Raw genomic sequence first — 27192 nt, 5'->3', positions numbered from 1 at the left:
GATCGGATCGGACGCCGATATGGGCAAAAAAATGCGCATCGGTATCGGATCGGAACACGGGGAAAATTCCGATCCAGATTTTCGGTCCAGTTTTTTTTAAACTGCGGTCCGGGTTTTCCAGCGCACCGATTTACATAATCCATTCCAGCTTTTGCTTCGGTTTCCCTAAAATCCGGTCCGCATTTTACGGCACACCTTCAACACACCACATTTACATTACCGTCTCCCAATTTACCGAGAGACTTTATTGGTAAAAATGTCAGCTTTGTGGGATCATTTCACCTTAAAGGACGAAGAGGCAGAGAGAAACATATGCCACAATAAAGTCAAGCGTAGTGGTAAAGCTGTAAGAAGTTTTAATGCAAGCAAACTAATCAAGCATTTAGCGAAATACCACCACAAACAATATAAGGAGTATGTTAAGAAAACCGAAGACAAAAAGAAAGGGCCTACGCAACTAACACTGGCAGAAACTTTTGCTATGCGTGACAAACTGGCACTCGACAGTCCCAAAGCCCAGGGAATAACAAGAGTCATAGCCGAAAAATTCGTTCTGGATGACGAGCCATTATCTCACGTGAGTAAAGACGCACCATCCAACACGCGATTCGGCCGCTGAAGATTCGAGAGCGATTCACAAACATCCAAATTCCGATTATTGAAATATGTCAAGTAAAGCGGAACTAATACACAGCGCGGTCTTCCGAAAGTAAACATAACTTGTCTTAGACCCGGGTAATGCCAATGCTCAACTCACGGCTTTAGCTCAACTCATGCCGCTGGATAAAAAACACAAGAATACCTGACTTTTGAAGTATTGAAAACCAGATGCATTAGTAAACAGCCGCCATCTTAAAGCAGAAGACTTCCCTAGTAGGCTGTTGTGAACCTTCCAAGCGAACCTAATTAACTTTTTATCTAAAATACTCCTAAATCGGCAAAATATTGACTTGAATCTATCTTCAAAACAGTTTTAAAACTTTCACATGTCAAAAGTAGACAGAAGGGAAATTATGGAATAACGGGAGCAATTTTAACAACTTTAACAGTTGATTCGCAAAATTAAATGAATTGAATGTAGTTTAAAGCTGCTGATACAGAATGGGGACTTGAGTATTTTATTTACTGTTTTAAAATGTTAACTTGATACTGAAATAGTCGTTTATTTAAACCTGAGAGGCTTTTTATACAATTTTTGTAACTAATGCACGAAACATTAAAAGCATCTAATACAGACATGTCCAAAGTCCGGCCCGGGGGCCAAATGCGGCCCGTGGTCAAATTTTATCTGGCCCCCAGCCTCTGTCATAAAAACAATAACGTCTGGCCTGCACACAGACTTAATAAATTGGTCAGCAGTACTGCTACCAGCATATGAAGTAGCTTACACACTAAATGCTGCTCCTCATTTACCCACTAAAAGGCAGCAGCACTCTAAGCAACATTACCCTGTGTTACCCTTTATTCCCCATTTCTAAAATGGCGACAATCAACAAAAAAAAAAAACAAAGTTGACCGTGACGGCCGACGCTTCAGGGATAGGTGGAAATTGGACTATTTCTTCTCTAAAATACGCAACAACTGTGTCTGCATCATTGGCAAAGAGACAGTCGCTGTTTTTAAAGAGTTCAATGTGAGGCGATATTACCAAACAAGACACGCTGACATGTACGACAAGATTACAGGGAAGATACTGTACGTAGCGAGAAATTAAAGCAACTTGAAGCTAGTTTAATTTTACATTTTAATTTTTAGCAGTATTTCGCAAGAGCCCGAGAGTCGACAGAGAACGCCAAAATGGATAGTTGCGAGATTGTTGAAATAATTAATTTAGGGCTGTCAAACGATTAAAATTTGTCATCGAGTTAATCACAGCTTTAAAATTAATTAATCGTAATTAATCGCAATTCAAACCATTTATAACATATGCCATATTTTTGTGTAAATTATTGTTGGAATGGAAAGATAAGACACAAGATGGATATATACATTCAACATACTGTACATAAGTACAGTATTTGTTTATTATAACAATAAATCAACAAGATGGCATTAACATTGTTAAAGCGATCCATGGATAGAAAGACTTGTAGTTCTTAAAAGATAAATGTTTTGGTTATAGATATTTTATGTTAAAACCCCTCTTAATGTTTTCGTTTTAATAAAATTTGTAAAATTTTCAATCCAAAAATAAACTAGTAGCCATTGTTGATGTCAATAATTACACAATGCTCATGGTGCTGAAACCCAAAAAAATCAGTCGCACCCAAGCGCCAGAAGAGGGCGACAAAACACCAAAAAACACAAGTAACAAGTGGACATGAAACTGTGCTGTCATTTTAATCTGTTTGAGCGGGGCATGTGCGTTAATTGCGTCAAATATTTTAACATGATTAATTTAAAAAATTAATTACCGCCGTTAACGCAATAATTTTGACAGCACTGAATTAATTTTTAAAAAAATAAATAAAGCAAATGTGACACACAGAATGGCCTGCTAATTTGCTGAAATATATTGTTCTACGTAAAGGACGTCAGCCATGGTCGGCCCTCCACATTTTTACCACACCAAATCCGGCCCCCTTTGCAAAAAGTTTGGACACCCCTGATCTAATAGCTTGGGGGATTTGTGGGATTTTCCACCGAGGTTGTTGGTGTGTTTTGCTTTTTTAAGACAGTTGACAATATTATTTGCACGTTTTACTGACTGACTATGCCATTTCTGTTTGTTATCTATAATGTTTTGTGTTAGTCACTGAATAAACAGGTTAGTTTCTTGTTACCAACCATTGTGTGTTATTCAAACTCACCTAATTCAGCTGGCTAGTTGTTATCAAGGGTACTAAAACCTTTTTCAACACGAGTCTGACAACTAAGTAAGGAGGCTAAATAACTTTAAACTTTAACACATGCTCAGATAGGTCGGTATCGGCCAGTATCGGTATCGGATCGGAAGTGCAAAACAATATCGGTATCGGATCGGAAGTGCAAAAACCTGGATCGGGATATCCCTAACAAAAACAACAATGGAAACAATCAATAAATTCCCAATGCATCAGATCGGTACTCAGTAGACGTGTGCCAATTACCGGCTTCAAGGTATACCGTGGTATGAAAATGTCAAGGCTTCAAAACAGCAAAAATTTTCCGTCATACCGTCGCTAAGGTATTAGCTATTTTTTTATGTCCCAAAAATGCATGGGGAAATCCCTCGCTTGCAGCTGTAAGGCTCAGCCCTTTGCCCCACTGTATAGTTATATAAGTTTTTTTTTTTTTCCAATTAAACATGTCTTGTATGTATCTCTTTCCAATGCTAAATCTGAATAAATACATTGAACACACAAAAAATAATAATAATAATTGGGGGTGGGGGGGACTACTTCGCAGTTTTTCCACTTATCGCGGCGGGTATGGTCCCCGTTAACCACGAAAAACGACGGATCACTGTATTCCTCTATATACTGGCCAACAATGTCTTTATAACGAGTACAACAGACGTTATGGCATAAGCGGATTTTAAGTGGTGGCAGAAAAGTGTCATTGCATGTAATTGACTTTCCTATATATATATATATATATATATATATATATATATATATATACACATACATAAGTTGTAAAGCAATAAAACTGCAACAGAAATGAATCAAAAGAACAAATAAATGTATTTTTATATTGGGTAAAAAATATTTTTTGCACAGATAATGTGACTAGCAACTTAGATGGTCATTTGCTTTGCATATAATTTTCAAAAACAAAACAAAAAAAATTAGGGGAGGGCAATTTTATTTTTCAAATTATTTTTTTATTTTGATTGATTTTTTTTTTTTTGATTGAACTTTTTTGGGGATTAAATGATTTAGAATCAAATGTCCTACCCATATTATGGCCCAAACACAAAAAGGATTGCTTCAATCAAAGAAAACTTTTTCAATGAAAAATTAAGTGTTCAAATGCAAAATCTCAAATATTTTTTCGCATTCAAAAACGTTTTCCATGATTGAAATTTTTCTTTTTTATTGAAGTGATTTTTTTTTTTTTTTTTTAAAACAACTTATTTTTTGATTGAATAATAAAGACACAAATGTCCCAGCCAAAATGTGGTCCAAACACAAATCAACATTACTTCAATCAAAAAAGTTGCTTCAATAATAAAAAAAAAAAACTTCAATCAAAAAAATAAATAAATCAAGGAAAATAGCTTTCGCATGCATTTTTATTTGAGTTTCAAATTTATTTTTGCATTCAGATTTTGCAAGCGACTTTTTTTTGGTTGAAAATGGAGATGTCCCGATCGATCGGCATCGGGTGTACCATCGGCATACCGATCGATCGGGTCCAATCACGTCATTTTCAAAGTATCGGAATCAACGTCATTTTCAAAGTATCGGAATCAACAAAAAAATATCGGCCATGCCTTTTTTTAATATATATATATATTTTTAATTGAATCGTTTTCTAATTGTATTTAACTTTAGAGACATAATATGTTACACTTATCCAGAGTCTTAAGTTTAGGCTTAAGGTAGGGTTATCAAATTTATCCCGATAATGGCGGTAATTAATTTTTTAAAAAATGTATCATGTTAAAATATTTAACGCAATTAATGAATGCGCTGCACGACCCACTCACGCATTGTCGCGCTCAATCTGTAATGGCGCCGTTTTACCTATATAGAGAGCTAAAAGGCAGCTTATAATGAGTAGAGTGAACTTTGGCAGCCTTTGGAGCCTTGTTTTAAATGGCTAAAACCTTACAATCCCTCTCCCTACAATTAGAAATATCGTTGGAAGCAATGTGGGGAAGCAAGGTAGTAATTGATCTTTCTCTTAACACCCTATTTTATTTCCAAACGCAGAAAAGATATCAATTGGTATCACTAAGCACAGTCATGGTTGCACTTCCCATCATGCATTTGGGCATGGCTACAGTATCATTTACTGAAAGCTCAACAAATACACTAGATGGCAATATTTAGTCACAATATACAAAGTCACATTTATCCTTTAAGAATTACAAGTCTTTCTATCCGTGGATCCCTCTCACAGAAAGAATCTTAATATTGTAAATGCCATCTTGAGGATTTATGGATATAATAAACAAATATAGTACTTATGTACTGTATGTTGAATGTATATATTCGAGTTTTATTCATTTTTTTCTTAATGCATTGCCAAAATGTATATGATCGGGAAAAATTATCGGAAATGATTGGAATTGAATCGGGAGCAAAAAAAAGCAATCGGATCGGGAAATATATAGGGATCGGCAGATACTCATACTAAAATGATCGGGATCGGATCGGGAGCAAAAAAACATGATCGGAACAACCCAAGTTGAAAATATATATTTTGATTGAAGCAACCTTTTTTTTAAATTTTATTTATTTTTTTATTGAAGCACCTTTTTTTCTGATTGAATAATAAAGACAATAAAGACAATCTACCTCCATATGGCTCGGGTAACTACATTGGCACGACACCGGCGGGTGTACCATATTCAACGGATGACGATCTTGGCGAAAAGTATTGCCTAAGCAGCCTGATTTAGAATTCCCCTCAAGATGGATGGGAAACAAAAAAATGCTCATTATCATCAATATTCTTGTAAATGAATTTTATTGCTGACACTGCGTTTCGGGGTCATCAACATGTTGTTCCCCCCCTGCCCCAAAAGTCAAACTCCGCCTATGGTTATGGTCCACAGAAATCAAGGTGATGCCGGCGTCCGCGATTGTACAGCTCGGAGTGGAAAGGCTTAATTTTGTGTGACAATACAATCTTTTTCCTAACCTCTGAAAATGACATGATTAGGCCAGATTTCCCATCACTTGCTCGGGGTCATCCCTCATCAAAATGCTCGTAAATAGCTATCAATATGAGGTTGGCTGAGCTGAAAATTCACACTGCATTGAAACAAAGCTGAAATGCACAGTTCGAACATTTAAAAGCTGCATGCGTTACAGTACTCACTTGTCTGGCCTTCCGGGCACCTGCAGGCGCAAGCGGCATTTGTTGGCGCTCTGGATCTGCTCCTCTTTGATACGAATGAGCCTCTGCAGTGCCAGACACCAGTCCTGGGCCACTGTGGTGTTCAGGTTCTTTGATGGAAGAGGAAAGTGAACATGATCAACGACGATCGGCAAGTTTGGGAAACATTCGTGGGGACTTTCGGTCCCGATCGGCCGTTAAAATGTATCATATCATTGGCAGAATGAGATGATCAAACAGAATGGATGCATTTCCAGAAGCGAGTGAACATTTTGTCCGATGTGACGGCGACATTATTCGTTCTCCTGAGGACGATGAGCTCTATGAGCAAATGTTGCGGCATTAGTTCGAGAGGCTCTTCTGTGATTGCAGTGTCTCACCGTCAACCGTTTTTTTTAACGCAGTGGATGACAACTGTCAGCGGCAGACTACTGGGAAGTGTCCTGATTTGAACGCAACGGGTGGAGTGGCGGCGTACCAAGAATGACGATCGCATCAGTAGGGGGGCAATATATTGCTCTCGCCTTGCTGATGAGAAGATAGAAGCCTCATTTGAAGCAATTGAGAGAATTGGGGAAGCAGTGTTGACTATGTTTTGGAAGCCCGGGCGCAGAATTTATGGGAGAAAACAGTAACATATTAACCTTTTATAGTGAACTCATTTAACTTATTATCTTCTATTGACGGCGCTAGATGTCCAATGTATTTATACTCTTTTGATCCTTTTGCTGAGAAATATAAGTAGGTTATGTGACAATTTATCTAAATGGTGATGTATCGTGATACTTTGTATCCCAAAAGGTTGTTGATATAGACCCTACCCACCGACGTCACAAAACCACGTGCTCGCTGTATGGTTCCGCCCACTTGTCCGTCATTTTGTCTCTGTATTAGCATTGGTTTCAATTGATCGAGGAATTTAAAATGCATTTCATGGAAGACCCGGTGCTTTCTGATGCCGTAAACTCACTGGATGTGTTGCATAAAAGGCGTTATGTGGAAAAGCTTCGTTCTATACAGTCGCCAGATCCATATTTGATGCCCAAATCGATGTTTTTCGACCCACTGTCTTCGCCCTGTCTGCCTGACATCTGCTACGCTGATATTTACAATTATCTTGTCCACACAAAATCAGCCTATTCTCACGAAAATTTGAAAAACTTCAAGAGCTTGGAGGCTTATAAATACTTCGTTGCTGGTTGGGTGAAACAGGTCCTCGTCCACGAAAATTCGGCAGGAATCTATCTTGTGCCTGGAAAGGTGAGTTACGAAATTTTAAATTCAAAATCTTTTGTTATTGCTAACATCCACTGTCAAGTCTAATGTATTTCATGTCGTTTGTCAATGGAGTTAAGGCTTTTAATGTTTATATGGTTTAGCGATAGCACTCTCACTACATACATGCGTGTATGTTGTCGGCGATTAGCCTAGCAATGATCTTAATTGTGGTTATTTGTCAGCCCAAAACCCTCTAAGTATATCTTAAATGCATCTTACCGGATATAAAATGACTACTACATAGTCTGTGGTGATTTTTTGGTGCCCAGTTTTCACGTCGAATTGCAGCCGTCCATTTCGCTCTCCTCTTTGGATCCCTCGGAATACGGTAAAACTTCAAGTCTCTCCTTCCATCTTCTCTGTTAGTGCAACCAACAGCCACACACGCCTTCACCATTTTGATTATTAATGTTAAGGAGCAGAAAAACACGCCGTAAATAGGAGGAATGTACGTAGCCGTAACAGGTTAACACTATGTTTTGACGGACAATTGGGCGGTACCATTCAGGAGAGCGGAGTTGTGACGTCACGTGGGTAGGGTCTATACCATGCACTTCACTATCAGTTGATGAGACAGCTCCTACAGACATTGCGCCACGGCTTCCTGTAGGGGGCCGGGCCAGGCAAAGCATTGTGGCAGCTTTCACTGCGATAAACTCAAACACACGCCAGGTTCTGATCATGTGGGAGCAGAGGTTGCGCTAGACTTTTTCGTTGTCTGTCATTTTGACTGACAGGGTCATAAAAATCCGGTCATAATCTATTTTTACTCGTCACTTAAATTTTTAAAATGATAATAATGACATATTCAATAGTATTTAGTTTTCATTCATTTCAAATTAATATTCTGTACGAACAAGCTTAACAGAGAATCCACACCGTGCCATCACTCATCAAGCAGATGAATATGTAACTTTTTCTCCGCAGTGACAAAAACAGCTGACTGTGGCCCCAGTAGGTAGGCTACATATGGAACAATGAAATTAACAGTTCACCTGCTGTGGCCTGAACGCAGTCTCACACCTTCCTCCTGGTGCGCATGGACTTGAATTGCGTGCCCGCTTGTGCATAATCAAATGTCTCAAGTGGGATTGCTGCAGAGGCTATTGTCGTGAGGTTTTGGACTTTTGCCTCGGACAGACGACTTCTCATGGCCGTTTTGATGTTGTTCTGGAGGCTGAATCAGCGCTCTGCGGCCACACTTTTTTCACCTCTTTTATCAACACCATCGTCGTTTTTGGGGCTTTTTGAAGAAACTTCGGACACTCAGTTGCCTTGACATTTTTCCGAGTAAGGCCAACGACGTCATGCATCAAGAGAGACAATAGCTAATTAATATGCTCACTCGCCACCCTGTGGTCTGGGGTGTGAATTGCAACCTGTCAAAATGACGGATGGACTTCAGTTTTTTCCGTCACCGTTTTAAAAAACCGGTCAATGACGGAAAATATTCGGTTAACGCGACCCCTGTGTGGGAGGAAACCGGAGTCCCCATGGAAAACCCACGCAGGCATGGGGATAACATGCAAATTTCACACAGGAAGTCGTTTTAGTGTAAAATCTGGGCATACTTAACCATAGACTTCATAATGATATTGGTGGGACACGGGGTGAGGGGCAGATTAATAGGGGGCCTACCTCCGTCAAAGCTGACCGAGTGAAAACACAGACAAAGAGCTTTTTACGTTGAAAATTCTAGAGAATAAATGCTTAAATCCCTGAATTCTTAATATATATTGTGAAAGAATATATTTTATTCATGCTTATAAAACACATTACTGGTGTGGTATTCATTTCTTAGACTGTATTCAACCATGTTCATGTGCTCTATTTCTTTGAATATAATATGAAGAGGTGTTGTTGACTGTGTTATCAAATTTTCCCTCCCTTTTGGTGCCAGCCACGGCCAGGTTCTCAAGGTCGTAAGCTGTGGAAAATCAACAGAGTTGAAACTTCTTTTTCACTCCGTTTTTTCTAGTGATCGTTTCACAGTAAGCATCCAGTTTTGAGAATCACCACCAAATAAGGCACTTCCTATAGACCCTACTCACCTACGTCACAAAATGGGCGTGTCGCTGTTTCCGGCCGCCATATTGTACCTCTTTTTCAGACCTATTCTCATTGTTTTCAATTAGTCGAGCAAGTTATAGAGCAATTCATGGAAGCCCCGGTGTTATCTGACGCTGTAAACTCATTGGATCCGTTGCATAAAAGGCGTTACGTGGAAAAGCTTCAGTTTATCCATTCGCCAGATCCGTATTTGATGCCTAAATCGATGTTTTTCGACCCGCTGGCTTCGCCTGACATCTGATATCCTGATATTTACAACTATCTTGTCCACACAAAATCAGCCTATTCTCACGAAAGTTTGAAAAACTTTAAGAGCTTGGAGGCTTATAAATGCTACGTTGCTGGTTGGGTCAAACACGTCCTCGTACACGAAAATTCGGCAGGAATCTTGTGCTCGGAAGGTGAGTTACGAAATTTTCAATTCAAAATCTTTTGTTCTTGCTAACATCCACTGTCAAGTCTAATGTATTTCATGTTTATATGGTTTAGCGATAGCACTCACTACATACATACGTGTATGTTGTCGGCGATTAGCCTAGCAATGATCTTAATTGTGGTTGTCAGCCCAAAACCCTCTAAATATATATTAAATGCATCTTACCAGATATAAAATGACTACTACATAATCTGTGGTAGTCGTTTGGAGCCCAGTTTTCTCGTCGAATTGCAGCAGTCAATCGCGGTCTCCTCTTCGGGTCTCTCGGAATGCGGTAAAAATTCAAGTCTCTCCGTCTATCTTCTCTGTTTTTGCAACCGACCGCCACACACGACTTCACCATTTTGATTGTTTAATGTTAACGAGCAGAAAAACATGCCATAATAGGAGGAATTTACGAAGCGCTAATGCATTAACATGACTAGTATCCGGACAACATGGCACGGGGGCGTGGCTGTGACGTCACGTGAGTAGGGTCTATACTGTTGCTATTCTGAACTAAACAATCACTGCACGCCATGTACTCACTTTCTGCATATTCTTGTGTTATTACGTATTATCATGTGATTTTGGCGAATAAAAGATGTGCATGATGAAAAAAGATTCGGAGATCGTCATTGTGCACGTAAGCTGAAACTCGAGTGGCTTCTGATTGGGATGTGAGATTCCAGTTTCCTTGTGACTGTCTTTAGAATAGAATACTGGTTGTGTTTTATTTCCTGACGTATATGGACATAAAACAGTCTCGATTCTTGGTTAAAAAAAAAATAAAAACGGGCAGTTAGCATTCATTTTACGTAAATATGTGGAATGTGCTGCTAGTCTTTAAGCCACTGTGGCGCTGCCTTAGCACAACAAAGAGCATTTTACATAGAATTTTTTGGGAATAAACACTTAAATCCTGAATTCATTAGAGATATGGACGTAAAACCGTCTCGACTCTTGGTTTAAAAAAAAAATTTTAAAAAGGGCAGTTAGCATTTATTTTACATAAATATGTTGAATGTGCTGCTAGTCTTTAAGCCACTGTGGCGCCGCCTTATCACAACAGAGTTTTTTACATTGACATTTTTGGGGATAAACACTTAAATCCCGAATTCCTTATAGATATGGACGTAAAACAGTCTCGATTCTTGCTTAAAAGAAAAAAAACTGGGCAGTTAGCATTTATTTTACGTAAATACAGTGGGGAGAACAAGTATTTGATACATTGCCAATGGGCTTTCCCATTGGCACTGTATGTTGGCAGTGTATCAAATACTTGTTCTCCCCACTGTATGTGTATGTTGGCACTGTATGTTGGCAGTGTATCAAATACTTGTTCTCCCCACTGTATGTGGAATGTGCTGCTAGTCTGTACCACAACAAAGAGCTTTTTACGTTGAAATTTTTGGGAATAAATGCTTAAATACCAGAATTCTTTATAGATATGGACGTAAAACAGTCTTGATTCATGTTTAAATTAGGGCTGTCAAACGATTAGAATTTTTAATCGAGTTAATTACAACTTAAAAATTAATTAATCGTAATTAATCGCAATTGAAACCATCTATAAAATATGCCATATTTTTCTGTAAATTATTGTTGGAATGGAAATATAAGACACAAGATGGATATATACATTCAAAATACGGTACATAAGGACGATTTGTTTATTATAACAATAAATCAACAAGATGGCATTAACATTATTAACATTCTGTTAAAGCGATCCATGGATAGAAAGACTTGTAGTTCTTAAAAGAAAAATGTTAGTACAAGTTATAGAAATTTATATTAAAACCCCTCTTAATGTTTTCGTTTTAATAAAATTTGTAAAATTTTCTATCAAAAAATAAACTAGTAGCCCGCCATTGTTGATGTCAATAATTACTTACACAATGCTCATGGGTGCTGAAGCCTATAAAATCAGTCGCACCCAAGCGCCAGCAGAGGGCGGCAAAACTCAACACAAACACAATTAACAAGCATTTCACTGTACTGTCATTTAAATCTGAGCGGGGGGAGTGCGTTAATTGCGTCAAATATTTTAACGTGATTAATTTAAAAAAATTAATTAACGCCCGTTAACGCAATAATTTTGACAGCCCTAGTTTAAATGCAGAAAAAAACAACAACAACAAAAACGGGCAGTTAGCATTTATTTTACGTAAATATGTTGAATGAGCTGCTAGTCTTTAAGCCACTATGGCACCACCTTATCAAAAGAAAGAGTTTTTTTACAATGAAATTTTTGGGCATAAACACTTAAATCCTAAATTTTTTATAGATATAGACGTAAAACACTCTCGATTCTTGGTTAAAAGCAAAACAAACCGGGAAGTTAGCATTTATTTTATATAAATATTGTGAATTATGACACCAAGGCCGTAGCGGGTAATTTCTCCCATTGATTATTTTCACAACGTTTCAAAATGCATGCATGGTACGAAAAATATAATAATGACCTTGAATCATCAAACAAATCACTCCTGAAACACTCCTTCCTGTTTGTATGCGGTAAAGCTTTCGTACTTTTTCGACCTAAATCCGCCGTTGGGTCGCTGCATGTGTTGAATAACTGCGACCAACTTTGCCCGACTGAATCGGAGTGTAGGATGCCCCCTACTTGAAGGTGTGGCGCAGTGTCTGATGAACGTGACCCGTCAAGATCATTATGAAATCTATGGCTTAACATTATTAGGTAGTAAATAAATCAACGGTCGGGTGGGAATCACTAATCAAAACAAGCCGAGTACCTGGTACGTCCCTTCTAGGGTGCCCACCAGTAGCGTCACGTCCTCCACCACACCGAGGTCATGCTGGAGTTCCTGCAGTTCTTGGTAGAGCCTTGGAGGACCCAGAAGGGATTTACCTAAAACATACAAAATAGCCGTCCGATCGAAATCAATTTGAATAGCAGTCAATGAACTAATAAACCTGAATTGGTAAGACCCGAAAACAACAATTCAAAGTTTAGAAAATAGCAACTGCGGTCTACCTAAAAGTGCAGAGGCATAAATGAAAAAAGGTGCGTTGTTTGCGTCGAGCTACACGGACGGATCGATCTTCATCATTACGGCGCGGAGCCTGAGATACGGAATGTAGAAACTGTTATTCGGGGCTATGATGCCCTTTGCTGGGCCAAAAGGAACGCAGGTGTCTTATTAGACGCAAAACACGGCATCGATTCGCAGGCGGCGCTACCTTCAAAGTCTGGCCGCCGATCGATGGCGCGCCTTCCCCGCGCCTAATTAAATCCACAAGGTACGTTTGACTGCAGAGGTGTCGCGCACCGTCACTGCTGCCGTGTAATAAACTAAGAAGAAGATCACAGGCAGTCGGCGGGCTTAGCCGTCCCTCCTCGGGGACTTGTTGTCTAGCCTCGTGAACGGGAACGAGAGGATGTTTGGACGGGCTTGAGATGTTCATTTAAGGGGCTCTATCGTAGAGCTTCGCTTTTAATGGGATCTCTCAGACGCGGGAAGCATGTGACAACAGCAAGGAAATCAATAAACGGTGAAAAAAAATGGAAGAGGGCTTGCGCCAACTTGTGTACAGGTTCGACGATACGTGGTTTTCTTGGTTAATTTATTTGGAGGTGGCACGGTGAACCTCACAGTTTAAGTAGCAGCTAGGAGAGCCTAACCAAAGTGGTATATACAGTGGGGCAAATAAGTATTTAGTCAACCGCTAATTGTGCAAGTTCTCCCACTTGAAAATATTAGAGAGGCCTGTAATTGTCAACATGGTTAAACCTCAACCATGAGAGACAGAATGTGGAAAAAAACAAACAGAAAATCACATTGTTTGATTTTTAAAGAATTTATTTGCAAATCATGGTGGAAAATAAGTATTTGGTCAATACCAAAAGTTCATCTCAATACTTTGTTAAGTACACTTTGTTGGCAATAACGGAGGCCCAACATTTTCTGTAACTCTTCACAAGCTTTTCACACACTGTTGCTGGTATTTTGGACCATTCCTCCATGCAGATCTCCTCTAGAGCAATGATGTTTTGGGGCTATCGTTGGGCAACACAGACTTTCAACTCCCTCCGCAGATTTTCTATGGGGTTGAGACCTGGAGATTGGCTAGGCCACTCCAGGACCTTGAAATGCTTCTTACAAAGCCACTCCTTTGTTGCCTTGACTGTGTGTTTGGGATTGTTGTCATACTGAAAGACCCAGCCACGTCTCATCTTCAATGCCCTTGATGATGGAAGGAGATTTTCATTCAAAATCTCTCTATACATGGCCCCATTTATTCTTTCCTTTACAGAGATCAGTCGTCTTGGTCCCTTTGCAGAAAAACAGTCCCAAAGCATGATGTTTCCAACCCCAATGCTTCACAGTGGGTATGGTGTTATTCGTGTGCAATTCACCATTCTTTCTCCTCCAAACACAAGAACCTGTGTTTCTACCAAAAAAGTTCTATTTTGGTTTCATCTGACCATAACACATTCTCCCAATCCTCTTCTGGATCATCCAAATGCTCTCTATCGAACCGCAGATAGACCTGGATGTGTACTGGCTTCAGCAGGGGGACATGTCTGTCAGTGCAGGATTTGAGTCCTTGGCGGCGTATTGTGTTACTGATAGCAGCCTTTGTTACTGTGGTCCCAGCTCTCTGTAGGTCATTCACTCGGTCTCCCTGTGTGGTTCTGGGATTTTTGCTCACCGTTCTTGTTATTTTGACGCCACGGGGTGAGATCTTGGATGTCGCCCCAGATCGAGGGAGATTATCAGTCATCTTGTATGTCTTCCATTTTCTAATAATTGCTCCCAGAGTTGATTTCTTTACACCAAGCGTTTTACTTATTGCAGATTCAGTCTTCCCAGCCTGGTGCAGGTCTACAATTTTGTCTCTGGTGTCCTTCGACAGCTCTTTGGTCTTGGCCATAGTGGAATTTGGAGTGGCACTCACTGAGGTTGTGGAAGGTGTCTTTTATACCGATAATGAGTTAAAATAGGTGCCATTAATACAGGAGTGGAGCCTCGTTAGACCTCGTTAGAAGAAGTTAGACCTTTTTGACAGCCAGAAATCTTGCTTGTTTGTAGGTGACCAAATTCTTCTTTTCCACTCTAATTTGGAAATCAACTCTTTAAAAATCAAACAATGTGATTTTCTGGGGGGGGGGGGGGGGTTCCGCATTCTGTCTCTCATGGTTGAGGTTTACCCATGTTGACAATTACAGGCCTCTCTAATATTTTAAAGTGGGAGAACTAACCCTAATCTCCTTGCTCGAACTGACTTTTCGAGTGACTCAGCACGGCTAATCAGTTTCCGTCGTGAAGTGCTCCGCGGAGGGTTGCGGACGCGCCCGCTCTGCTTGTGTTGCCCAACGGCAGCCCCAAAACATCACTGCTCCAGAGGAGATCTGCATGGAGGAATGGGCCAAAATACCAGCAACAGTGTGTGAAAAGCTTGTGAAGAGTTACAGAAAACGTTTGGCCTTCATTATTGCCAACAAAGGACACATAACAAAGTATTGAGATGAACTTTTGGTATAGACCAAATTACGGCTGCAGCTATCGAATATTTTAGTAATCGAGTAATCGACTAAAAACTATCGATTAATCGAGTAATCGGATAAAACAAATATATTTTTAGGTGAAGAGCAATTATAAATATACATGAGAAAACAAGACATTTCATCTAATCTTGAACCATTTTCAGTCAATCAATGTCTTTATTTTCGATGTATATAGTTGAAAACAGCCAACAATTGCATCTCAGATGTAACTAGAATTTGAAAAAAAAAAAAAGACTTATTCACTGCTTTCACTCAAAAAACTTTGAGATCTTATTAAAAAAAATATATATATATATATATATATATCTTACCTAAAAATGCCGTTACGCTTGATAACACACATCACTTAAAAGTTTTCCCACGTGTTTCAATTGAATTTCTCTTTGTGTCAAGCCATTTTTAAGTTCTAGTTAAGTTTTAAGTTAGTCTAAACTGTAAGCCCTGATAGGATTTTGAGTTTTTGCAGTGTTCAAAATAAATGTATGATACAGGCTGTATTGGAGCACATTAGGGACCAGTGCTACTTGGTGTTTTATCCAGCAATGACTACTGAGCTAAAATTGATAGTTAGCATGATTAAGTTTTTATTTTACACCCTCATCACTCCACAATGCTATGTTATGTTAGATCCTGGATGTAAGACAAGTTAGCCACGCATCTACAGTGGTCATAATTAATTGAAACCTAGCCCTCCGCAGGGCTAACGTTACGTGAGCTAGTAGTGACAGTAACGTTAATCTTATTTATTAGCGCTTAGCGCTCTACTGCTTTAAGATGGCGGCTGTTTACTAACGCTGCCCAGACGCGGCCGAGTCTGTCATTGTGCATCTAGCTCAACATACATGTGATCTCTATGAGACGCATCAGACGCTACCTGTACCAACGTAGCATCGTGCGGGCTAGTATTTATCAACGTCGGCGTCGTTTGTGGCGGCTGTTGGCTGCAGTAAGTTTTTTTTTTTCCTTCTTCCTCTCCGCACGTGACAGCGCGTTGTCCCGCATTAAAAGTAGTCCGAGCAAAACGTGATGCTTAGAGCTGTCAAAATAAACGATTACTCGAGGTGAATAAAATTACTCGGATCAGTTTTTAAACTCGAGTTACTCGAGTTGCTAAAGTACTCGTTTCAGCTCTAGACCTAATATTTATTTTCCACCATGATTTGCAAATAAATTATTTAAAAATCAAACTGTGATTTTTCTGGGTTTTTTTTCCACATTCTGTCTCTCATGGTTGAGGTTTACTCATGTTGACAATAACAGGCCTTTCTAATATTTTCAAGTGGGAAAACTTGCACAATTAGTGGTTGACTAAATACTTATTTGCCCCACTGTAATGGAGACCCACAACTAATTTCAGGCCACCTTTGGATTTAAAAGCTGTAACATTATGAAAGGTGTTATTTTCCAACCAGGAATGCACTTTTACTGGACTGAAAATGTGCCATAATAATAGATGCCCTAGCAGTATGGCTCAGGTGGAAGCGTGATGATCAAGTGGGTTGGATACTGAGCCCTAGTAAATAAGTCAAACTGTCCTTTAGTTTCCTCAAATGCTGGGTCATTTGAAGGTCAACTGAGCATTTATCTACTCTGAACAACTTGAATGCAGAGCTGTACATCTTGCAATGATTGTAAAGGTCAACAGACATATCGGTATCTATGGACTTTTATCAGGATCGGCCTTCGGCTAATATAATAGAAGAACTTACTGTTAGCTGTTTGGGTGCTGATTGACTATTTTATTGGGCTGATTTATGGACTTTTGTCAAAATCGCTCGACATACGGTAATAGGATCATTATTATGTTCACGGTTTGGGTGAGGAATTTTTCTTAAAAAGGTCAACGGATACATTGGACTTTTCCACAATCGGCCGATATCTGCTGATATACTGTATAGCGGCTATACAGAAAAATTCGGGCCAATACAGTATATTGGCTATACTATAGCCAATATACTGTATTGGCCCGAATTTTTGTATTGAAATAAGACTGAAAAGTGGGAGTCATCTTATATTCGGGGTCTAGACATTATACCCGTTCACGACGCTAGATGGCGCCAGATATCATTGAAGCGATGTTCTGTCGTGACAGATCTCAGCTACTCTCAAGTTTAACCAGTTTGCATTATTTTATGGCAATGTTTTTCCTTATTCAGATTTGTTTCAAGACTACAGTTATAGTTAGACCTCACTTTGATGGTTAATGCAGTTATTGCAATTTTGTTGTTTTATCACAATAGACTGGTTTATTTACATTTCAAAAACTCTATGAATGGTGACGGTCAAACGATTTGGGCTGTGTGGCGCGCCGAACAAAGCCAATTAAAAAAAAATAATTATAAAAAAAAATAATAAAAAAAAAGACTTACTATCTGGGCCTTTGCCTAAATCGGCAATCAGCTGAATTATATATATTTTTTAAATTCAATATCTGCCTTTGAAAAATCGCATATCGGTCGACCTCTACAATATTGAATCTATTATTCTATTGTATCATTTCAACATATCAGCTGTTACTGTTCAAATGGACTGTGTAAATGCCAGCTAATTAGTTAATAAGCGATTAATCTGTAGATTACATTTCGATTAATTGGGTGGGGAAAAAAAACATTTCTCTCTGTATTCAGAAAACAGGCAAGAACCGGAAACTGCCGACCCATAATTTGATTATGATTCATCAACAAAACGTGAGAAAAAGGACAAAAATGTTGATCATCATTTTTCATAGTTGTTTACAGTAAATGGTAAACTCTTTACCGATTATTATACAAGTTGTCAATTATTTCGACTAAGAAAGGTTTTTTTGATTATGTAAATTTGCACTCATTTAAATGCTACGATTTTGCAAAAATGTCCGAAAATAAACGAGCATTTTTCAACACTAGGTGACATCCAGTGTTTAAAAGAAAAATCTCAATTGAAGTACAGCTATATACACTTCCAAAAAAAAAAAAAAAAAACGGTTTTATCACAAACATACACACTGGTGCAACTGGTCAGAATTACAGCACCTCCGGCTCAGTCGGCGCAAGGTAAAACCCTGCCAAATTCTCCTGAGGTGAATGTGCTGAGTTGTAATCCAGCGTAATCCAGTCAAACCCAGATACGGGTTTTCACGCTGACAAATGGACGTCCGCGAAGGGTCGAAACATCGGCTTTTACCTCACTAAATCGCATGGGTGTGACCGTGTTCACGCTTTGCAATGGACTTGAAGGGTTATTGTGGGAAAAGGTGACCGTAAACCCTTGTCTGATCCGCATCCAAATCCTGCTGGAACACGTCGGACAGTTGAATTGGACTGAGGGCTGGCAGCGAATGAACCCTCTCAGTTCTCAGTTCAGCCCTTTCTATTGAAATGGACTGGACGTCTATCGGCGTCAATGGTAGCCAATGAGTTAAACTATTTTGAGATCATGGTTTACGGTATATTTCTGAATTTATTCAAGAGTTCTCAAACTCAATTTATCTGAGGCTGCCACAGGAGATAAGAGTCTGGGTCGCATCAAGTATTCCGCAAATAAAATGTTTACTACTCAATGATTGAAAAAAAGGATGTACAACTATTCTTATCTTCTGAATCTTTCAAAATCACATTTTAGACCGGTTTTGCTCACATAATTTCCTCAGCAACACAAACATCAACAGGAAGTGATCCGTATAGCCCCAAATGGAAAAGGAATTAACCTAAAATCAACGGGAAATGCAGTGACATGCCCCAAATGAACTCATTTCCTGGCATTGGCTGCCACTGACGTCAATTCGAACATTCACTGCCATCCCTCCCACTTCAAACGGATTGGACGTCTACTAGTGATAAACTAATTCCAATTCACGGTAGAAGGATGACAACTGCTTGTTTTTCTGTTTTTTAAATGTTTTGTGGATTGTGGATTTGGAGATCCTGAAAATGATTAACTAGCCTGTCGATAACTGTCGTATTGCAATATCGTGAGATCATTATTAATCGTGAGTGATAATATAATTATTAAGATGTTGTAACAACTTCTATTGTTTTTCACCTTGTTCCCATAGTTAGGATACGCGCCTGAGTAGGGAATTTCACGAGATAACTTGTTTTGCACCATAGTACGTGCTTGAGTCCCATAAGTTAGGAGGGAATCTCACGAGATAACTTGTTTTGCACTCATGGGAACACAACATCTGCTACCGGACAGCACAACCTGGGAACCACGCAAGGAAAAGCCCCTTTTTCGAGGGGCTGAATCAAAAGTAGCTTTGTCATTGGATGGGGCCGCGCCGCCTGGGAGCATAGGTTGGCCGTCTCCGCCCCCGTGTGGCGCGTTCCTACAAAAACCGGGCATTTCCAGGCGACCAGTGAAGTCCGCCAGCGGGTCACGTACGGATCGCCTGGCTTTGTTCTTTCGCCGCTTTACTGAAGCGTTGGCTCCCGCTCATTTGTCACGGTAAGCGATTTTCATTGCTAAGGGACATCTTGTTTTGCTGTAACGGTAACACGGGGATTCTGGGATTGACAAACTCAAATCTAGCGTCACCGTTACCCTTGTTATGCTTGTTTTTGATACTTGTTTGCTTGCTTTTGTGGGATTGTAATCAATAATTCTCATTTATTCTGCATTTTCTAATCAATAAACATTGTCTATTTTGCAAAAGTGTGGTTGTTACTGATTCACCGCGAACCCGTAACTTTTCGTAAAACAGATGTTTATTATATATTTGCTTTAATCAATTGCTGCTCATAATGAAGAGATGCTTTGCTTGTTATTGCTCACAATGAAGAAATGTTTTGTCTTGTTTTGCCAACTGGCATGCTCGAGATAACGTGGCAAAGACAGCGTTGCTGTGCTAGAATGCTTTGGCACACATGCATTAATTTCACCTACATGTACATTGAGGGAATCTGACCCCTTTGCCAGATTGCCGGAATCACGCCAGCCGAGCCGCCGGGCCCGCGCGGGCGCAGCTCCCCGACAAATCGGACAACCCGGCCAAAAGGCCGAACTCCGCGCGTTCACCTTAGTCTTAACCCTTTGTACCGTCTCCATTTTGAAAGCTGGAAAAAGGCTTCGACAATTTATTCTGAGTCGACAGCAATCATACAGCACAGAGGAACCCAGGTGAGGATCCACGGTCACCATATCATAAGTAGGGCTGTCAAATTTATCGTGTTAACTGGTGGTAATTAATCTTTTTAATTAATCACGTTAAAATATTTGACGCAATTAACGCATGCACGGAATGACCCGTTAATGTGTTGCCTCAAACAGTTTACAATGACGCCGTTTTAGCACATTAAGAGCAAAAACGCAGAAAAATGCGAGTGGACAAAGGCGTTCATTTATTAGCTTAAAGAGCATACGACACGAGAAAAAAAGTCTTAAATGGCATTATTATGTGAATTAGAATCATATTTGGAGACGATTCGACTATACACAACAATTTAGCAAAGCGCAAATTACGAGAAATTAGTCTTTTAATCTGCCGGTTAGCCACGCCTACCATTATAGGGCTTTAGCGTCCCCAACAGGTGGATGACGTCAGCGGTAGACTGGGCTCATACGTTTTACTATTCAGCCCATTGAGGGGGAATTATTCAGAACGAGGAAAACGCGACGAACAGAGCCGCAAAATGTCATTGTTTCAGTCTCTCTACTCCAATATTTTTACAGGATATTCTTTTTATCCAAGTATTTTTCCCCAATAGCTATCTAAATGGCTTGAGAAGGACCAGTCAGCCCGTCGAGGGGGAACTATTCACAACGAGGAAAACGCGACGGAGAGCAGCAAAATGTCATTGTTTCTGTCTGTTTACTTCAATATTTTTACAGGATATTCTTTTTATCCAAGTATTTCCCCCAATTGCTAAATAAATGGTATGGTCATGACAAATAACAGTCTTGTGCTGAATGGAATATGAAATAATAAAAATGCATTTATTCAGGACGACATGGCAAAATTACTCCATAATGGTCAAAACTGTCGACTTCACCTTTACTGTCGCACCTCCCGAACGATATTTTATGACACCTAAATCGGACATATGTCATTTCCCTTCCCCGGCTTTGGAGAATGTAAGCAAACCAGAAGGCGTGACAGCTAGCCGACATGCTAACCCGAACTGAGTGATGTTTCAAAGTCTTCGAAGCGGAAAATCACACATAACTAGCCTGGATTATTTGACATGACGACCCGGTTGTCGATTGTCTTTGCAGATCGGCAAACCGCCTGGCGGAGAGCAATTTACAGTTCGTTCCCCGGAGGAGGGTGGCTGGAGTTGTTGTGCAGCTAACGTGCTAATGCTAACGAGCATTACGAGAGCTTTTTACATGCCTATCAATGATCAAACGTAGGTAGTCCTTTATTTAAAGGAAGTTTGTAGTGTTTACTTTGTAATCGCTGTATTCGTATTTGACATAATACAAAACAAGATGTTTACTCACTTCCTCATAAGTCCAATGGTCCCACAGTAAATATCCACGGTGAATGGGAACCTTTTGAAACTCCAAAAAGGCGCATACGCCTCTCCCTCATACAGAATGATTTTTCTGCAGCCGTTTGGCTGGCGTGATGAGAGAAATAAACGTATTAATCCGCAAAATCAGCTGAATCCTTCGTCCTCATACACAACAGTACACTGTAGCATGAAGAGGACATCTTCTACCGTACACGTCACAGCGCCCTCCTCCTCAATGCAAGACCAGAGCCGGAAGTCACTCATTTTCATGGCGCGGGATTCAAAAAACTAAATAAAAATAGCAATCGCTTCCACACACATCCAAGCGGCCCATACCATTCAGGGGCATAAAATATTAGTATTAAATAAACATGAATAAACATGCTTTTTTGTGTCACATGCACTTTAAGTTTTGACAGCCACTACTAACAGTCATGGTTGCCCCACTTCCCATCATGTACCATTGGCAGTGTATCAAATACTTGTTCTCCCCACTGTATTTGGGCGGAGCAACAGACGATCTTTTTCTTAACACGCTTAATTAAACACATATTGTATACCATTTGCAGCCACTACTGACAATCATGGTTGCCCAACTTCCCATCATGGATTTGGGCAAAGCAGGAGACGATCTTTTTCTAAACACGCCTAATTGAACACAACGCAGAGCATACTGTATACCATTTGCAGCCTCCACTGACAGTTATGGTTGCCCAATTTCCCATAATGCATTTGGGTGGCGCAAGAGACGATCTTTTTCTTAACACGCTTAATTGAACACAACGCAGTACATATTGTATACCATTTGCAGCCGCCACTGACAGTTATGGTTGCCCAATTTCCCATCATGCATTTGGGTGGAGCAGGAGACGTTCTTTTTCTTAATATAAAATTACTATAACTTGTACTCAAATTTATCTTTTAAGAACTACAAGTCTTTCTATCCGCGGATCCCTTTAACAGAAAGAATGTTAATAATGTTAACGCCATCTTGTGGATTTACTGTTATAATAAATACAGTACGTATGTACAGTATGTTGAATGTTTATGTCCGTCTTGTGTCTTATCTTTCCATTCCAACAAAATGTACAGAAAAATATGGCATATTTTGGAGATGGTTTGAATTGCGATTAATTACGATTAATTAATTGTAAAGCTGTGATTAACTCGATTAAAAATGTTATTTGTTTGACTGCCCTAATCATAAGTCAACAAAAGGTTCCAGAGAAAAAATGACAATGTTTAGTTACACATTCAGCCTTTTGAAGGCTCTCGTGGGGTGGGTCGTGGGCAGGAAGAAGGGTGTGTTTGGGCGTTATTTAGGATTATTGTCTGTTTGTGGATTGGACAGGAGGAATCGGGAGTTACTGTTGTCAGGGCAGCAAAAGTTGTGGATTTTGCCACCTCTGCGTCAAAGGGGCTTTTGGACTCTTGTCAGTCGTGTTATCAGTTGGATATCGGGCGTTCTCCGGTGTCCCTTGTGTTGGGTCAGAACGTCCCGCCATTTGTTCTGGACCAGGGGTCGGGAACCTTTTTGGCTGAGAGAGCCATGAACACAACATATTTTTAAATGTAATTTCTATGAGAGCCATACAATATGTTTAATACTAAAAATACAAGTAATATGTGCATTTTATGTAATTTCAACACTTTTAAAGTACAATAAGTCTCTGAATTTTTAATAACATATCAGTAATAACAAATTAAATAATAATTATTAAATAATATTTAAATAGTTATTTTAATCCACAGATACTCTTGTACTTACGGTTTTAAACCAGCAGGGGGGAGGCGTTCGCTACGTGCCGTGCATGGGCAATAAATGTTCGCATTTTAGAGCAAATAAGAAATCAGCCGTCTTGGCAGTAATGTGAGACGGAGGTTGTAAACTAGTATTTTTTTTTCTTGTTTGAGGTGAGAAAAAGAGTACAATTTGACTGTGTATATTAGCGGATTGCTTTATTTTATGATGATTGTGATGTGTGCTGAGTGTTATTATAGTTCAGAAATATGTTAATCGTTAAGTATTGTAATGTCCGTAACTATTTGTGGGCCTTTGAAGAGGCCATCAAATGGCAGAGTAGTGACGTAGCGGGAAGCAAGGAGGAGAGAGCGTACGGCATGAGAGCGGAGTTAGCATGTTGCGGATGCCGCTGTTATTTTGTTTACTATTTCTATGGTTGCCACAATAAAGTGGGAAAGTCATCACCGACTCCTCTCCTTCCTATTTCCCCATTCGGGGCTATTACAGTATGTTTATGTATGACTGCAGATGTGCAGATGCCAAAAAGCTCAATCTTGGTCTCACACACACAAAAAAAAAAAAAAAAAGGTTCCAGGCTTCAACTGGGACCATGTGCTTTGGTCAGATGAGACCAAGATTAAGTTTTTTGGCAACAAACACTCTTAAGTGGGTCTGGCGTGCCACGAAAGATGCGCATGCTGAGAAGCACCTCATACCCACTGTGAAGTATGGGTGTGGGTCAGTGATGCTGTGGGGCTGTTTCGCTTCCAAAGTCCCTGGGAACCTTGTTAAGGTGCATGGCATCATGAATGCTTTGAAATACCAGGACATTTTTAATCAAAATCTGTTGCCCTCTGCCCGAAAGCTGAAGATGGGTCGTCACTGGGTCTTTCAGCAAGAGAATGGCCAAATCTACACAGAAATGGTTCACCAGACACAAAACCAAGCTCTTCCCATTGCCATCTCAGTCCCCAGACCTTGTTTTGTTGGCAAAATGGGGCTGTACAAAGTATTAACACCAGGGGTGCTAATAATGTTTTCTTTATGTGGGATTTTTTTCCCCACTGAATGAATGCACTTGTATTGAAGGTTGGATTTTTCTCTTTTTTCCCCATTAAGGTCCCATATTATTTGAATTTTTAAAAAATTATTAGAAGCTAAAAAACACATCTTTTTCAGGGGTGCCAATAATTATGGAGAGCACTGTATGTTCCGGGACCTGTGCCCGTCTCGTCATCCCTGCGCTGGCAAAAATACTTTGCTTTCCGGCACCTTATGATTTACAAATTAAGCACTGGGAACAAGTATGGAATCTGTATTGTTTAGTCTTAGTATTACATCCTATAGGTTCCCTCCGCTCTGCTTGCAAGTTATTCAACTAAATTGAATGCCTTCTCTCTTTATTTTCTGTAATGTTTATAAATGACCTCCTAAGGCTTTGTATTTGAACTCGACAGTAAGCCTTGTATCGCAAATCGTATCGAATCGTAAGCTACCAAGAGGTTGCCACTTCTAGTCGCAACACATGCAGCGCATTCAACCCTCTTGCCAGCGCAATAGAACGGCAGGACAGTATTCGAGAATGACATTTTTTTTCCCTCAAGGGGTTTTACTGGAGCTTTCAAACTTTTCATCACCATGACACTAAATACTAAGAGGGAGCTGAGAGAAAGGTGAAGAACTGAAAAACCCACATGTCGGAAAAGAAATCTCTCTTTTTTCTGGGCTGACTTTAATGCAAGTGCTTCATTCAAAGGCACTTTCCATTCAATGCAAGCTGTCAGAGCAAGGTCAGGACCAAAAGGGTATTCTCAATTTTTGTGGGATATTAGAAGAAAAACAGTATCTACTAGTATATTCAAAATTAGGCGAGTGACAAAATATCGAAATGGTGATATATTTTGATACTTTGTATCCTAAAAGGTTATTGATATTGTCCTGACATGAATCGAGATACCGTTTTAAAAAGGTGTCAAAGTTGGGAAAAAATAAAAATAAAAAATCCATTTAGACTGGGAAAGTTTGTTCATTCAAAATAGGGCTGCAGCTATCGATTATTTTAGTAGTCGATCCATCAATGAACTATTTAGTTCGAATATTCGAGTAATTGGATAAGGAACATAAAAAATTTTACCTGAGCTAAGCCTCACACGGTATATACAGTGCCTTGCAAAAGTATTCGGCCCCCTTGAATCTTGCAACCTTTCGCCACATTTCAGGCTTCAAACATAAAGATATGAAATTTAATTTTTTTGTCAAGAATCAACAACAAGTGGGACACAATCGTGAAGTGGAACAACATTTATTGGATAATTTAAACTTTTTTAACAAATAAAAAACTGAAAAGTGGGGCGTGCAATATTATTCGGCCCCTTTACTTTCAGTGCAGCAAACTCACCACAGAAGTTCAGTGAGGATCTCTGAATGATCCAATGTAGTCCTAAATGACCGATGATGATAAATAGAATCCACCTGTGTGTAATCAAGTCTCCGTATAAATGCACCTGCTCTGTGATAGTCTCAGGGTTTTGTTTAAAGTGCGGAGAGCATTATGAAAACCAAGGAACACACCAGGCAGGTCCGAGATACTGTTGTGGAGAAGTTTAAAGCCGGATTTGGATACAAAAAGATTTCCCAAGCTTTAAACATCTCAAGGAGCACTGTGCAAGCCATCATATTGAAATGGAAGGAGCATCAGACCACTGCAAATCTACCAAGACCCGGCCGTCCTTTCAAACTTTCTTCTCAAACAAGGAGAAAACTGATCAGAGATGCAGCCAAGAGGCCCATGATCACGCTGGATGAACTGCAGAGATCTACAGCTGAGGTGGGAGAGTCTGTCCATAGGACAACAATCAGTCGTACACTGCACAAATCTGGCCTTTATGGAAGAGTGGCAAGAAGAAAGCCATTTCTCAAAGATATCCATAAAAAGTCTCGTTTAAAGTTTGCCACAAGCCACCTGGGAGACACACCAAACATGTGGAAGAAGGTGCTCTGGTCAGATGAAACAAAAATTGAACTTTTTGGCCACAATGCAAAACGATATGTTTGGCGTAAAAGCAACACAGCTCATCATCCTGAACACACCATCCCCACTGTCAAACATGGTGGTGGCAGCATCATGGTTTGGGCCTGCTTTTCTTCAGCAGGGACAGGGAACATGGTTAAAATTTACGGGAAGATGGATGCAGCAAAATACAGGAAGATTCTGGAAGAAAACCTGTTGGTATCTGCACAAGACCTGAGACTGGGACGGAGATTTATCTTCCAACAGGACAATGATCCAAAACATAAAGCCAAATCTACAATGGAATGGTTCAAAAATAAACGTATCCAAGTGTTAGAATGGCCAAGTCAAAGTCCAGACCTGAATCCAATCGAGAACCGTGGAAAGAGCTGAAGACTGCTGTTTACAAACACTCTCCATCCAACCTCACGGAGCTCGAGCTGTTTTGCAAGGAAGAATGGGCAAGAATGTCAGTCTCTCAATGTGCAAAACTGATACAAACATACCCCAAGCGACTTGCAGCTGTAATTGGAGCAAAAGGTGGCGCTACAAAGTATTAACGCAAGGGGGCCGAATAATATTGCACGCCCCACTTTTCAGTTTTTTATTTGTTAAAAAAGTTTAAATTATCCAATAAATTTTGTTCCACTTCACGATTGTGTCCCACTTGTTGTTGATTCTTGACAAAAAATTAAAATTTTATACCTTTATGTT

General features: G+C 39.7%; 1 protein-coding gene across 3 annotated transcripts in view; it reads right to left on the bottom strand.

Moving 5' to 3' along the window:
* Positions 1-27192, bottom strand: part of arhgef10la (Rho guanine nucleotide exchange factor (GEF) 10-like a) — a 389757-nt gene that overhangs the window by 215034 nt on the left and 147531 nt on the right. For all 3 annotated transcript variants that reach the window (XM_057845783.1, XM_057845784.1, XM_057845786.1), the window contains 2 exons: positions 12514-12629; positions 5974-6101 (listed from right to left, as the gene is read on the bottom strand). In XM_057845783.1, the coding sequence (XP_057701766.1) occupies positions 5974-6101; positions 12514-12629 (244 nt within the window). The remainder of the gene's footprint in view (positions 1-5973; positions 6102-12513; positions 12630-27192) is intronic.

The sequence above is a fragment of the Corythoichthys intestinalis genome, chromosome 9 (assembly GCF_030265065.1).
Source record: "Corythoichthys intestinalis isolate RoL2023-P3 chromosome 9, ASM3026506v1, whole genome shotgun sequence".
Classification (NCBI taxonomy): Eukaryota; Metazoa; Chordata; class Actinopteri; order Syngnathiformes; family Syngnathidae; genus Corythoichthys; species Corythoichthys intestinalis.
This window is presented reverse-complemented; position numbering and strand designations above follow the sequence as displayed.